General features: G+C 41.2%; 1 protein-coding gene across 5 annotated transcripts in view; it reads right to left on the bottom strand.

Annotated features, from left to right (window-relative positions):
* Positions 1 to 15,542, bottom strand: part of SEPTIN9 (septin 9) — a 381,698-nt gene that overhangs the window by 32,055 nt on the left and 334,101 nt on the right. For all 5 annotated transcript variants that reach the window (XM_077459257.1, XM_077459258.1, XM_077459260.1 and 2 more), the window contains 2 exons: positions 11,354 to 11,482; positions 2,249 to 2,330 (listed from right to left, as the gene is read on the bottom strand). In XM_077459257.1, coding sequence (XP_077315383.1) covers positions 2,249 to 2,330; positions 11,354 to 11,482 — 211 coding nt within the window. The remainder of the gene's footprint in view (positions 1 to 2,248; positions 2,331 to 11,353; positions 11,483 to 15,542) is intronic.

The raw sequence follows: 15,542 nt of genomic DNA, 5'->3' as shown, positions 1-15,542 counted from the left end.
CTTCTTATAGCCTAGGACATCTTTATGTAGAGCAACAATTCTTTTTTTGACCAATATGAGAGAGTGACATCGATAACACCAAATTTAACACACCTGCTCCCCATTCACACTCAATATCTTGTAACACCAACGAGTCACATGATACTGGGGAGGAAAAATGGCTATTTGGGCCCAATTTGGACATTTCCGCTTAGGGGTGTACTCACTTTTGTTACCAGTGCTTTAGACATTAATGGCTGTGTGTTGCGTTATTTTGGAGGGGGATATCAAATTTACACTGTTATACAAGCTGTACACTCACTACTTTACAATGTAGCAAAGTGTAATTTCTTCGGTATCATCACATGAAAAGATATACTAAAATACAGTAAAACCTTGGTTTATGAGCAACGCGGTATACAAGCGTTTTGAAAGACGAGCAACATTTAAAAAAAAAATTGTCTTGATACACGAACAGTAGTTTTACTGTAAAAAAGACTTACACTCACAATGTTAAGGAGTCTGGTGTTCATGCATGTAAAACTGCTGTGTATATATACATTAAACCTGTCGGAGACACCCAGAGACACTCCCAGCTGGGTGGAGCGGGCATAATGTGTGTTCGGAGGACCTGGAAGTGATTTCAGCAGTTCCCGAGTGTCTCCGAGTTCTCCAGGAAGCGCACCTCTGGCCACATTTAGCGCTGCATACTGTACACCAGTGGCTTTACTGTAATATACACAGCGGGATCACATGGATGAGCTTCAAACTTCTTAACATTACAAGTGTAATTCTTTTTTACATTAAACTGCGATTCAATTTTTTTGTTCTACACAGAGGTGTACAGTATTCCTACTACAGTACTGTATTAATATGAACTTTTGCTCATATTTTGATCATTTTTATATGAATAAATTATCTGCATTTCCATTACTTCTTATGGGAAAAATTTCCTTTGATATAAGAGTGCTTTGGATTACAAAGCATGCTTCTGGAATGAATTATGCTCACAAACCAAGGTATTACTGTATTTACAAAAATGTGAGGGGCGTACTCACTTTTGTGAGATACTGTAAATGACAGGGCCACTGACTGGTTACCAATGACCCACATTTACAATCACTTTGCCATGATCTTATAGAGGAAGTAAACTCTGCGGGGTAAAAAAAAAGTTTTCCCCTTCCCTGCAAAGTAAAAGCATAATGTGTTTAGTATGCATTGCATACTAGCACATTATGTGAAACTTGCCTACAAACGAAGCCTGCGCTGTCCCCGCTGCAGGGCGCATCCATATTTACCCCTCTTCCTTCTGGGGCCGCGAAAAGTCCGGCTATGTGACTGGCCGAAGCCGCGTGACGTCACTATTGCGCATGTGTGCGGGAGACGCCATTCATGGCTTGTGCTCCTGAAAAAACTGCATGGACGGCCGTTCCTTCAGAGCGCATGCGCCGATGACATCATTGGCGCAGCATACAGTAAATACCTCCTAAACAGAGCACGTTTAGGAGATATCTACAGTACCTACAGGTAAGCCTTATTTTAGGGAGGTTTACAACCTCTTGAAGCAGTAAACGGCAGAATTTTAGGGAGGCTACTCAAGATTGCATTTGGGCACAACTTTATAACTTCTACTGAGCATAGGGAGCAAATGGATTTTAAAATCAGTTTCTAACTATAGGTCTGAGTTAAAGTCTGTTTCTACACCCCCCCCCCCCACCTATAATGAAGGATCGGTGAAGACTGTATCCTCATCCCACCTGCTGCCTGACTAATTACAAAACAGGTATTCACATAAGCAGATGTCTGCTTTGTTACCAATTCCTCAACTTCCTTGAAGCTGTGACCCACCCACCAAGGGAGCCTCTGTGGTACCACAATGTGCATGCTCGTTGGACTATAGGCTAGCTTAGGTAACTCCAGCTCTTAGCAAAGTGAAGCCAGGATTAGAGGAAAAACAGAAATTGTTCTGGTCAATGAACGCAATGGGAAGCACCATATGGAGCATGTTAGCTCTTGCATTTAAAAGTTTAAAATGGTGGATGGGTGCAAGGCCATCATGGCAGAAATGTGTTAACATCTGCTGTACCTACCTGTTTTTTGTTAGGTAGTAAATTTGAAAAGATTGAAGAGCATCTTTTACGGATTATCATGTTGGCAGCTGAGCGACTGCTTATCCTGCACCCGACAGCTCAGGGGGACATTCAGATGATTTGGGGTAGTAGCACCCTTTTCTTTCTTTTTGTAGCACTTTAAGAAATGGTTAACTTACCAGTTTTCATTATTAATGTGGTCCCCAAATCCAGGAGTGTCTATGACTGTCAGTTTCATCCGAACCCCTTTTTCTTCAATTTCTAAAAGGAAATGACAGGTTAACACATTAAAAAAAAATGAGTTTATGGTTGCAAGAAGAAAAATCTGTTTGATATACTGTAGGTCATGGAACAAAACCCTTATCACCACTCTGTCCTCGGCTGTACTGAAGCCTGTTGAGAGGAACATCATGCACAATGTTCTACAAATCCTTATCGGTCTCACTGGGGACTTGTACTTTTTACTGTCCGGTCTTATTTATTCATACCAAATTTATACAATTTATTTTTCTTACTCATTTCTAGAAAATATTTGTACCAAAGAACAGAAGTGTGCAAACCTTAACTATGTGAGAAAACACAAATCTTCCTTTATAAAGTGGACACTGACAGTTGCCTAAAAATATAGGAAGTAACACTTATTGATGACACTTTTTGCAGGATTCCACTACAACAGCCAATAGCTAAAAGATTATATCCATGTCAGAAAATCCTCCTAGCCCCTGTACACACGGTCGGACATTCTGCCAACCAAATCCGTTGGATTTTGTCCGACGGATTGTGTCCGAAACTGTTGCATACACACGGTCGGACCAAGTTGTCGGAAAATCCGATCGTTCAGAACGTGATGACGTTATTTCGTTACGACGGGACTACGTTCAGGCTAGTAGCCAATAGCTTTGGTGTAGGAATTTGATCTGAGCATGCGTGGCACTTTGTCTGATCGGAATTGTCTACACATGATCGGAGTATGTCCGATCGGACCAGTTTGTTGGAAAATTGGGTCAGACGGAATCAGTCCGATGCATACCACACACAGTCAGTCATCAGTCCGACAACAGGGTCCGATAGGACACATTCCGACGGATTCTCCGACCGTGTGTACAAGGGCCTACAGTCAAGGAGTAGATTACTGCAGTGGGTAATACTATGCGGAATGGAAAAACTAAAATTTACCAATATGAAAAGCTGCGGGCTCCATGGTTGGATGCCTCTGGGCTTGCCCCGGCGGATCTAGTCATGGACAGATTATTAGGGTTGAATGTTGTTTAATGCTTAAATATGGTCACCTGCACAGGTTGAATGCAAGAGTCTTGATTTCAATGGCATATAAGCTGCGGACCAGGGTTATACTGGTTCTGACTATTTTTATACTTGCATTGGAAAGTACTGCTTGGCTATGCTGTACTGGCTTTTTGTTAATAAAGCTTTTTTTCTGTATAAAAAAAAAAAAAGAAAAAAAAAAAAAAGAAGATTATATCCCACCTACCTACTGGAACAGAAAGAAAGGAAAGAAGGGCTGCATGCACACAACCATATTAAAGCATGCTTATCTACACTGGAGCTTTCTGCCAGGAGATTGCAGAAAAATCGTTAAAAAAATTATCGTATTAGCGGGCAATTACGCATGGTTAAAGACGTACAGAAGCACATGTGCATAACTCATCTGACTGGGTGGAATATTCATTTACTCTAGCCACTAAAATGAATGTATGCATTTAGGCACGTATTTGTGTAAATTATGCCAATAAGCTCCTCTCTGAACATAGGCTTGGGGCATTTTTTTTGCCCTTCAACATAGCTCTACAATACAAATCTTAAAAAGGTCAAAACATGCGTGGACACCTTTATTAAAATAGAGCTGCGTTCAGAGGCATAGTTAAAAAAAAAAGAGAGAAATAAAAAATTGCTCTAAAAGCGGCCATTTTATTGTCTGCGTACATGGGGCCTTGAATTCCAGGAATTCAGAAAACTTTGTAAAAACTGAATTCACACCATGAGTGAACCCTAAACAAAGTGACTGCCATCCCATAGGCTTATCGCTAATATTCACACCTGAAAGGTTTATTGTGCTTCACAATAGAAGATAATTTCTCCAATGCTGCGCACTGTGGTCTCAGTTCCTTCAAGAGCTGAGTCGCTGGGATTGCTAAGCCTGCCCCTGTCCTACTTTTGCCCATTCGCAGAAGTCTTTGCATTATGTAAACTCATTCACAAAAAACAAAGGCTTCTGTGAATGGGATAGCAGAGGAGAAGGGCAAGCATAGCTGCTGTGTGAGCTTCTCTCCTCCCACAGTCAGAGCATAGTCTTTGAAACTGCAATAAACCTGTCACATAAGTAATAGAGATAAGTCTCAAAAGGTGACATGCACCTAATTGGACTTCTCAAAGTGTGCCTTCATGTTTTGCAAAGTTGCTGGAAAACAGCTTTAAAGTTCCTCAATAGAGGTACAAGTACAATAAATAACTCAATAGTCATAATGACTGCTATACATTGGGGGATGTCATGGAGGACTCCTGGAAAAACAATTACTATTCCTCGCTTCAAGATTGTCTTTCAAAACATGAAAACTAAGGGAAATCTCAGAGAACAGCCGGGTTAGGAAACCCAGCATATCCCTTAATGCAGCTCCTATAGAAGGTAGAAAAGCTGCTAAACCAATTATGTAGTCTACTAATCCAAGGGCAAGGGTAGCCTGTCCCTGAGAACGGAAGCTGCACAGTTACACAACTGAAAAGTCATGTCTGACCTGCGCATATACTGTATATTTAGAATATCTCAGTGTGCTTATATTGGAAGAGATCTCAACAGTAAAATCTGATAATTCATTCTCCTCCTCTTTAGAGATGTCAAAGGAAAAAATCTGTGGAAACATATGATGCCTGCCACCAAGAACTAACAAAACTGCCCCACTGCCTGCCAAGACATTTGCACATGGGCATTAAGAAATAGATTCGTGAAATTGTAAGGAACATTTAACGATTACTTGATTTAGAAAACAGTGTAATGATAAGATATATTTCTGGATAGGCACCATTTCCCAATGCCAATGTCACCTGCAATGTCTTCAACTGCAAAACTAGAGCCCCTATCAAACTTTTCTCTACTCTGGAAGGATCTACGTTACCTTCATCCAAATGGTATGGAGATACATGACCACAGAGAGGCGTGGGGCATATTATATACATCCCACACCTACAAGCTTAACATGAAATCTAATCCTAAAAGTTAAATACACCTTACCATCTATGACCTTCCATTGTTGCTCTTCTCTTTATAGCTCCTTTTTCATTGTATTAACCAGGTGATTGTCTATCTTAACTGCTTAAGGACCACCTCCTGCACATATACGTCGACAGAACGGCACGGCTGGGCACAAGCATGTACCAGTACATTGCTCTTTAAGTGCCCAGCCTTGGGTCGGGAGTGCGCCGCCACCGCGCTCCCGACCCGGTCCTGAGCTCCGTGACCGTGGCCACGAGACCAGCAGACCCAATCGCTGCTTTTGCCCCGCGATCGGGTCACAGAGCTGAAGAACGAGGAGAGGTCGGTGTAAACAAACCTCTCCCCGTGTTTCCTACTGTGGCTGTCACTGATCGTCTGTTCCCTGTTATAGGGAAAGACTATCAGTGACGTCACATGCCAGGCCACGCCCCCTACAATAAAAAAAATTTAAAAAACACACACACACACACACACACAACCCCTCCTCACCCCCCAGTGGTTAACTCCTTCACTACCAGTGTCATTTATACAGGAATCAGTGCATTTAAATAGCATGGATTGCTGTATAAATGACAATGGTCCCAAGAATGTCCGATGCGTCAGCCATACTGTAGCAGTCACAATAAAAATCGCTAATTGCCGCCATTACTAGTAAAGAAAAAAAGAAAAAAAACCATCCCCTATTTTGTAAACGCTATAACTTTTGCGCAATCAATTGCGATTTTTTTATTTTTTTTACCAAAAATATGTAGAAGAATACGTATCTGCTTAAACTGAGGGGGAAAAAAAATGTTTTTTTCTATATTTTTTGGGGATATTTATTATAGCAAAAAGTAAAAAATATAAAAAAAAATTCAAAATTGTCGCTCAATTTTTCTTTATAGTGCAAAAAATAAAAACCGCAAAGGTGATCCAATACCACCAAAAGAAAGCTCTATTTGTGGGGGGAAAAAAGACGCCAAGTTTGTTTGGGAGCCACGTCGCATGACCGTGCAATTGTCAGTTAAAGCGACGCAGAGCCGAATCGCAAAAAGGGGCCTGGTCCTTTGGCTGCAAATTGGTCCGGGGCTTAAGTGGTTAAAGTGACAACATTCCAGGGAATATTTCCTTAGCTGAAGCAATGTTGTCACCCTAGGATACGGGTTCCAACCACCCCCAGTAAAGCATGCCTACCGATTACACATTTAGCATCAGTACTGCCCACCACCATTGATTGACTGCTGCTTCAAGGATATGTATTTTTTTTATGTGGAACTTTACATTATCAATAAGAGACGTGCGCCCAGCTCTGAGCTGAGAATGTATAAAGCAGCCTTAGGGAGTGAATTTAGAAGTAGAAAAAAAAGGTACATTTACTAAATATTACTAAAAATAAGATCAACTCATGTGGACACAAATTAGTTGGTACGGTTTAGTTATACTTTAAACATTCTGATTCACTTTGGCTTTAAAGCGAAGTTCCACACAATTTTAGTACTTGGCCTTAAATGAAAGACCACCCTTTCCACTCCTCGTTTTTGGATAAAAAAAAAAAAAATGTTCTTACCTTTCGTCCCAGCCATGCCGCGGCGAGATACGTCATTTCCTCTTTTGGCTCTGCCCCTTCTCCCCCCCACCACTGCCTTCTGGGATCTTTGTGCATTCCAGAAGACGACGGGGCCATTCAGAAAGTGCCGCGGGCCTTGTGTAGTAGGAAACTGGCAGTGAAGCCTGAAGGCTCCACTGCCGGTTTCCCTTCATTACAACGGTGGCGCCTGCACCCAATCCAATGGATGGATCAGCTATAGGGCTCCCAGAACAGGTAAGTGTCCTTATTAAACGTCAGCAGCTACAGTGTTTGTAGCTGCTGACTTTTAAAAATAACTGAGGGTGGAACTCCGCTGAACAACCAGCTTATTATGTTGATCATCTCCTGAGTTGGTAACTACAAAGTCAATGCCCTTCACACTATATTATATATTATATATAAATAAATACCAGTTTTTTACTGACAAGTATCAATACTTATACTCAAGTACTTGCCAATACATTTGCAGTGCGATTCGTGCCCGAAGTCACCATGACAAGCCTGGATTCACACAGGAGTGGTGTGGCAAACGGCATTTGATTGGGAATCGCACTGGAATCTTGTTCAAATCACATGCAATTCTTTGCAGTGCAATTTACGCCCATTCAGTTTGCATAGGCTCAAATCACACTTCAAAAAGATATAGGTTTTAGGTATAGGAGCATACATAAAACCAATACCTTTGCGGTGTAATTTGAGCTTGTACTCGTGCAAATGTTTAGTGTTGCTTTGCTTCCAGTATCGGTGCAACCCTCTATATAAGAATATCAGACATAAGGACAAAGGGCTCTTCGCCTACCCAATACGCTACAGTACAAGAAACAAATAGGACTATCCAATTAAGAGAACACAATGAACTACAGTAGCTAGATTTACATATGACAGTGGAAAACTGTATGTTGCTCCTAATAGAAGTTAATTTCATAAAGTAAAAGGAAAAAAATGGATTGCAGTCAAACATTAGCAAAAAGGAGGATAATGAAAAACACCACAACCAAGCCAAATGAACTAACATCTAGACATCTGATCTATAATCTGCTGTGTTAATCTATCAGGCTGAACAGAGGGGGGACTACACATTTATTGCTCCCCTATGGAAAGAACACTAGTACCTGGTAAAGGCCATCAGGCTAATTGGTCTCAAACATTCCTATTACATTTGAATATATCTCACTATGGTTGTGGAGATTTCACCGTGGCTTAGTGGTCGGCACTACTGCCTTGCGTCATTGGGATCCTTGGTCGGAGGCCTGGTCAGGACATGGAGTTTGCATGGGTTTCCCCTGCGGTGTCTTCCCTCATTTCAAAGACATACCTGTAGCTTATTTGGTTCCTGTCTAAAATTGGCCCTATGATATAGTAGGATATTCTACAGAGCACACCCAAGATGGCGGCCTCAACAGCTGGTCCAACAGTATAAGAAAGCTGGCCCAATAAGAAAGAATGTGATAAATAAAAAAAAAAAATGTGTAGATAGAAATACAGCTAATCTACGAATCACTAAACTTTATACAGTAACAAAAAAAAGGAGCAAATATGTAAAAATCTGGAAGTCGCATAAAAAGAAAAAAAAAATAGGCAAATGCACTAATAGGTCAAAACATCTACTAAAAATAAACTAAACTATACTTTCTATTTATTCCTGTGGAACATACCATTCTAGGACCTTCTACTCCCCTAGGCATACTTAGCAGTAACTTTTTCAGCACCTGCGGTCTCAAAACACATCATACATACAGGTGAAGTCTGCTTCAGAGGGTAGGGTAGGTTGTTTTTTTTGGTGCTTTTAAAGTATAACTTAAGGCAAAACTTTTTTACGTTTTAGATTTAGAGTGGAGAGGGATTAGAACACCAGTCAGTTTTTATTGCTGTCTGTGCCATGCTGGGGAGAGTCCTTCTCTCTATTTGTCCTGTTTACCATTATCATTAAGGCCGGGTTCACACCGCTGCGATGCGGGAACGCCGCGAATCTGCTGCGTTTTCCCGCATCGCACGACTCCCGCCGGCAGTTCACACTGCCCTATGCGAACGGCTGGGAGTGTCAATGATATGTTAATGACACCCCCAGATCCGATCGCATATCGCAGTGCGATCTGCCAACTCGCACAAGAATCGGATCGCATGGTGTGAACGCCCATGCGATCCGATTCTGTTGCGGACGAAAAAAAGGGTCCCGTGCGAGTTTGCTGCGGGACCGCTGCGAGTTCAGCCATACTATCTGTATGGCTGAACTCGCAGCGCTACGGAGATCGGATGTGATTTGCGGTGCGAATCACATCCGGATCTCCCCCCGCAGCAGTGTGAACCCAGCCTAAAAGTAAAAGAAACTCCCAAATTTTGGGTTGTCCCCAGAAAAGTATTAGAGGGGAAATCTTCCAATGGGGACACTAGTTCTGGAGACTTGAAGGGCCCCAAGGGATTCCCTTAATTTGCAGGGATTTTCTCGCACTTCCTTTTTGTCTATAGGAAAGGAAGTGAAGGGAGATCTCCAAAAAAGGGACGAGGATGGTAAAAAAAAAAAAAAATCAAAAAAAAAAAAAAAATCTGGGGTTATAAATATCATTTGCTCTTACCAAAATAAAATAAAAAAAATAAAAAAAAAAAAAAAGAGAGAAGTAGTTTTGCCCATAGTGCTACTTTAACCACTCACTGGCCGGCTCACGCACATTTACGTCGGCAAAGTGGTTTCGTTACCGCAAAACAACGTAACGATCGGGGGCATAAAAGCCAGAATGGGGATATTTGTGTGTAAACACAAAAAACCCTGTTCTGACAGGGGAGACACATCTGCTGTTTGTAGTAACAACACTCACGAAGGAACATATTTAACCCCCTTCATCGCTCCTAGTGTTAACCCCTTCCCTGCCAGTGACATTCACACAGTAATCAGTGCATTTTTATTGCACTGATCGCTGTATAAACATCAATGGTCCCAAAAATTTGTCAAAAGTGTCCGATCTGCCCGTCGCAATGTCGCAGTACTGCTAAAAATCACAGATCACCTCCATTACTAGTAAAACAATAAATACAAATGCCATAAATCTTTCCCATAGTTTGTAGATGCTATAACTTTTATAACTTCAAACCAATCAATATACGCTTATTGAGATTTTTTTTTTTTACCAAAAATATGTAGAAGAATACATATTGGTCTAAATTGATGAAGAAATGTTTTTTTCAAAATTGTCGTTCATTTTTTGCTTATAGCGCAAGAAATAAAAGACAGCAGAGGTGATCAAATATTACCAAAATAAAGCTCTATTTGTGGGGGGGAAAAAAGGGTGCCAATTTTGTTTGGGTACAGAGTCGCATGACAGCTCATTTGTCAGTTAAAGCGACGCAGTGATGTATCGCAAAAAATAGCCTAGCCGTTAAGGAGGCAAATCTTCTGGTTTGTAAGTGGTTAAAGCAAGTCATTGGACAAAGTTGTGCCCCAGCAGGCTACACCACATCTGTAAATCTAGCCACTATTTGAATGGCCAAAATGCTGTATATGCATTTCTTACTATGGTCCAGTAAAATGTTGCATTTATATATTACAGTATATAGATATAAAGGAGGTTATGAATACAATGGTAGTTTCAGTTCTATTACAGATAATGTACATAAAACAACATGCTTTATTTTGATATTCTTTAAAGGATAATTATATATATATATTATGTGTGTGTGTGTGTGTGTGTGTGTGTGTGTGTGTGTGTGTGTGTGTGTGTGTGTGTGTGTGTGTGTGTGTGTGTAAATATTTTTTTATTTTTATTTTTATTTTTTACCATCTTCGTCCCATTTTGGAGATTTCCCTTCACTTCCTTTCCCATAGACAAGAAGAAAGTAAGATAAAATCCCTGCAAATTAAGGGAATCCCTTAATGATAATCCCTTTTAATGATAATGGTAAACAGGACAAATAGAGAGAAGGAATCTCCTCAACATGGCACAGACAGCAATAAAAACCGACTTTGGTAACAGGTTAGGTCTCCCCCCCCACCGATCCCCCGCTTTATCAGCAGCCGAAGGAAATTCCATCCCTGCTCACTGTCACCATCAAAAAAAAAACACCACACGCGCGCGTTTGCCCGGCTACATCAATCATTCACAGTGTTCTGTGAGAACACTACAAGAACCGACGGCCTTTGCGTCTCTTGGATTCCAGTTCTCAATGAACTACCAGAGTGCTATTGATCGCTCTAGGTAGTTCACTGAGCCTTCTTACAGAATGCAACTGCCGGCCCGTATCGGAGGTACGAGCAGACAGATGCACAGTCTGCAGGACTGTGGCATTACACCCACAATCTGCTGATGGTGGGTACCATGCTTTTAATGTCCCTAACAAAAAAATAAATAAAATTATTTTTTTTTTACCTGCAAAAAATAAATAAAAATGTGCATTTATTTTTTTTGTAAACATGAACTTGTACTTTAAATCCATTAGATGCATTGTTCTAGTCCCCATATCCTCCACAGATTGGATTTCTACCACCGTCATGTTTCTTACCATGAGTGATACTTTTAATCTCTATAGTTTTTGGAATCCTCTCTTCAGCTGTAGGCTGCACAGATTTTCTGCTGACCTTGGATTTGAAGAGTGTGTTTATTAAAGTAGATTTTCCAAGTCCACTCTGACCTAAGAAAATGATGAAAATGAACAAACTGTTAAAAATTTAGGACTTCACTACAGTACAATAGTCTTTTTGGGCCGTGTAATAATAATAAAATAAGTTGTTAGGTGTACAAGTATTAGAAAACCTATTAGTCTTTTGGCTATATTTACAGAAAACATATTTTGGGGTAAGCCTCTACCAGCTTTGCTTATGCAGACCCAGCAAGGTTTTCCCTTTTCTTCTGTGAACATTCCCTAGCTTTGCTTGGCTAATGGGAATGGTTGGTAAGCATTAGAGATGAGTTTGGGTGTCATAAGAACTCCTCCCAGCCAAACATCAGAATGGTGTTTCTTTTTATTCCGATCTGCAGGCTGGGTCCTTCCCCTGCTGTGCAACACATGTAAACAAAAGGCTGGGATGCTGGTGACATCAGTAAAACTTATATGGACACATGCCTATATTTTTTTTTTTTATTCACACTCTTATTGAATCCATCCATGGAATCCTATAACAAAAAGGTATTCCAATACAACAAGCCATAGACAAACCACATCGCAGCTAAAGTCTTACAGAACAAGTAAGAAACACTGACTAATGCCGCATACACATGATCTGAATTTTGGTCTGATGTTTTCCCGACGGAATTCTGATGGGATTTCGCTCAAGCTGTGTTACATACACACAGTCACACCAAATTCCGAACGCGGTGATGTACAACGGGACTAGAAAAAGGAAATTCAATAGCCAGTAGCCAATAGCTTCCGTCTCATAGTTGAATCTGAGCATGCGTGAGTTTCGTGCTTCGGAATTGCATACACACTAATGCATTCTCGGATAGGAAATTTTCCGACCGAAAAATTGAGAACATGCTTTCAATCTTTTGATGGCTGAAATTCAGTCAGCAAAAGTCAGATGGAGCATACACATGGTCCCATTTTCTGACCAAAAGCTCTCATTGGTCTTTTGCTGGCCGAATTTGTGCGTACGCGGCATTAGGCAACAGTACATGTCTATACTTAACTAATAGCATTGACTTAATATGGGCAGGCATCTATTCAAATAAGGTCACTGCAATTACCAGCATCCCTGCCCTGTGCTAGTGTTTTTTTCGGCGTTCAGCCGACTAGCATAACACAAAAAATAATAATAATTTGGATGTTAGAATAGAAACAAGCTCGGAGGATGCCCAAGCTCATTCCTAGTAATTGGCAATTTTCCAGACTTGCCACAGATTTTAATCTGGATTGAGGTGAAGGCTTTGACTGGGTCATACGAAGACATTTCAGATGCCACTCCAGAATAGTTTTTGGCAGTGTCTTCTGAGTCATTGTCCTTCTGGAAATGGAATCTCCACTCCTTTTCAGGTCTCCGATATTGGATTTCTGTGCTCAAGTCAAAAGAAATGATTTCGCCCAATACAAACAAAAACACTTTCTACTCTAGAAGAGTCACTCCTGTGTCCTCTTCATGTTCTGATTGCAACCACGAGGCCGATGATCATGAGACCCAGTAGATGAAAAACTGTACTGCCCACACGTTAGTGCTCTGAATATTTAAAAGCTGTGGGATTTATTTAAATCTCCAATGGCTGTGGTATTCACATGCCGGCCTTCCATGAATGAATGCCTGGCAACAACCACAAAACTCATATCATTGACAAGGATTGAGGCAAAACAGATGTAGGCTTGGAGCTGGAATGCCCCATACAAAAAGTCACAAAAGAATGACAGTCATGCATGCCTAAATACTGCAAATACTCTAAGAATGTACATAGGACTGTCTTACTACAGAATGAGGCTTCCTAATAGATATTAAAAAGGAGAAGTATGGCCAAAGCTCTTTTTCTATACTTCTATGGATCACAGGAGTGCACTTTGTTCTGCACTCTTGTGACCTGTTTTCAGCCAACAACAGGCTAAAGCCCATGACACTCAGCCATCCAGGCCCTGGAAAGTCGGGATCCACCCAGAGGCCTGGATTGGCAGCTGGCTCAGCCTCTTAATGTTCCACCTGGAGCACAAGTCAGTAGCTCCCGCACCGTCCACAGCACTCCAGTGAGCGCTGGAGGGTCAGAGGAGAGAGCTAGTGATTGACAGTCATCGGCTCTATGCAGTCCAAATACAGAGAACCGAGCGATCATCGTTCTTTGATTGCTCAGTTCTCAGAAGTACAGCTGGCAAGGGATAACTACATCTGTGATTGGTGCTAAAGACATCTAGGAGAGTGCGACTGTTTATCATTTCTATTCTGGAGCTTCTCTTTTAAAGGTCTATACCACATTATCTCATGAGCGTGTTTACAATGAGCAAAGTCCATACCCATCAAAAGAAGAGAATCCTCATATAGAATAGCACCACAACCTAAAAATACTAGATTAAATACTTCAAAGCATAAATTCCTGACAAAGCATTCCTACATTGTGCAATGTGTATGGCTTTGATGGTTTGTTGTGTGACAGCAATCACCTTGAGCGCTGCAAAAACAAATCTACCGCCATCTCCTACAGGAAAAGAGGAGATAGATATCTGTTCTTTGTTGCTATCTATGAAAAAGAAAAATGTAAAAAACAAAAATCACTGAAATCCTTTTGATTGAAAATCACGCCACTCCCGCACACTGAGTTAACCATGCACAGTATCTTTTTGTTAGGAAATGTATATTTATATAGCACTCTCCATTTACAGTGTTACACTTTTGTCCCCCTGCAAAGTCCAACAAATACCTGTGGATCCTGCCCGTGCCCACCTAATTCAGCTTCCTGTGATGGTTGACAACAATGCTGCATTGTTCCTGAATTCATACTATTATGTACAGTATGCTATCTGCTTGAACTACAGTGGGATGTGACTACATTGCAGGATGTGTCACTGCTGATTTACTATCCTATAGCTGTCAGTCAGCACCTGACCACACCTAGTCCTGCCCACTGTTTTCTGGACTGACAGCTTCTGTTATTGAAACCCACCTACTATGAGCTGCAGTGTCTGGAAGGGTGAGCGTGTGAGACAAATGAAGAAGGATTTGGCTCAGATAGGGAAAGTAAAAGGCAGAAAAGCCTTTACAGTGCCCTGAAAAATTATTCATACCCCTTGAAATTTTCCACATTTTGTCATGTTACAACCAAAAACGTAAATGTATTTTATTGGGATTTTATGAGTTAGGCCAATACAAAGTGGCACATAATTGTGAAGTAGACAGATTTTTTTTTTACAAATAAATATCTGAAAAGTGTGGTGCGCATCTGTATTCAGCCCCCTAAGTCAATATTTTGTGGAACCACCTTTCACTGCAAATACAGCTGCAAGTCTTTTTTGGGGATGTCTCCACCAGCTTTGCACATATAGAGAGAGTGTCATTTCTGCCCATTCTTCTTTGTAAAATAGCTCAAGCTCTGTCAGACTGGATGGAGAGCGTCTGTGAACAGCAATTTCCAAGTCTTGCCACAGATTCTCAATTTGATTTAGGTCTGCACTGTGACTGGGCCATTCTAACACATGACTATGCTTTGATCTAAACCATTCCATTGTAGCTCCTGTATGTTTAGGGTTGTTGTCCCCCTGGAAGGGGAACCTCCGCCCCAGTCTCAAGTCTTTTGCAGACTCTAACAGGTTTTCTTCTAAGATTGCCCTGTATTTGGCTCCATCCATCTTCCCATCAACTTTGACCAGCTTCCCTGCCCCTGCTGAAGAAAAGCATCCCCACAATATGATGCTGCCACCGTGTTTCACGGTAGGGATGGTGTGTTCAGGGTGACGTGCAAAGCTACATTTTGGTCTCATCTGACCAGAGCACCTTCTTCCACATGTTTGCTGTGTCCCCCACATGGCTTCTCACAAACTGCAAACGGGAGAAAACGTGGACATTTTCAAGGCACTGTAGATGTGCTTTTTTATATTCAGACCCATGCATGAAACCTAGAGGAATGGCATTTATGGACCAATCCACCTTAGAAAAAAAACGATATTAAAGCTGCAGTGGAGTTTGGTGGGCAGTGGCGCTCGCACAGGTTTTTCCTGCTTTGGACAACAAGGTCTCTGACCCAATTCCCAACTCTATTCCTGTCAATCTTGGAATTTTGTCTGT

This window comes from Lithobates pipiens, unplaced genomic scaffold (assembly GCF_037356315.1).
Source record: "Lithobates pipiens isolate NorthernLeopardFrog02 unplaced genomic scaffold, aLitPip1_a1.2 Scaffold_28, whole genome shotgun sequence".
NCBI classification, from domain to species: Eukaryota; Metazoa; Chordata; class Amphibia; order Anura; family Ranidae; genus Lithobates; species Lithobates pipiens.
The sequence above is the reverse complement of the archived record's forward strand: the minus strand, read 5'-3'. Positions and strand labels throughout refer to the sequence as shown.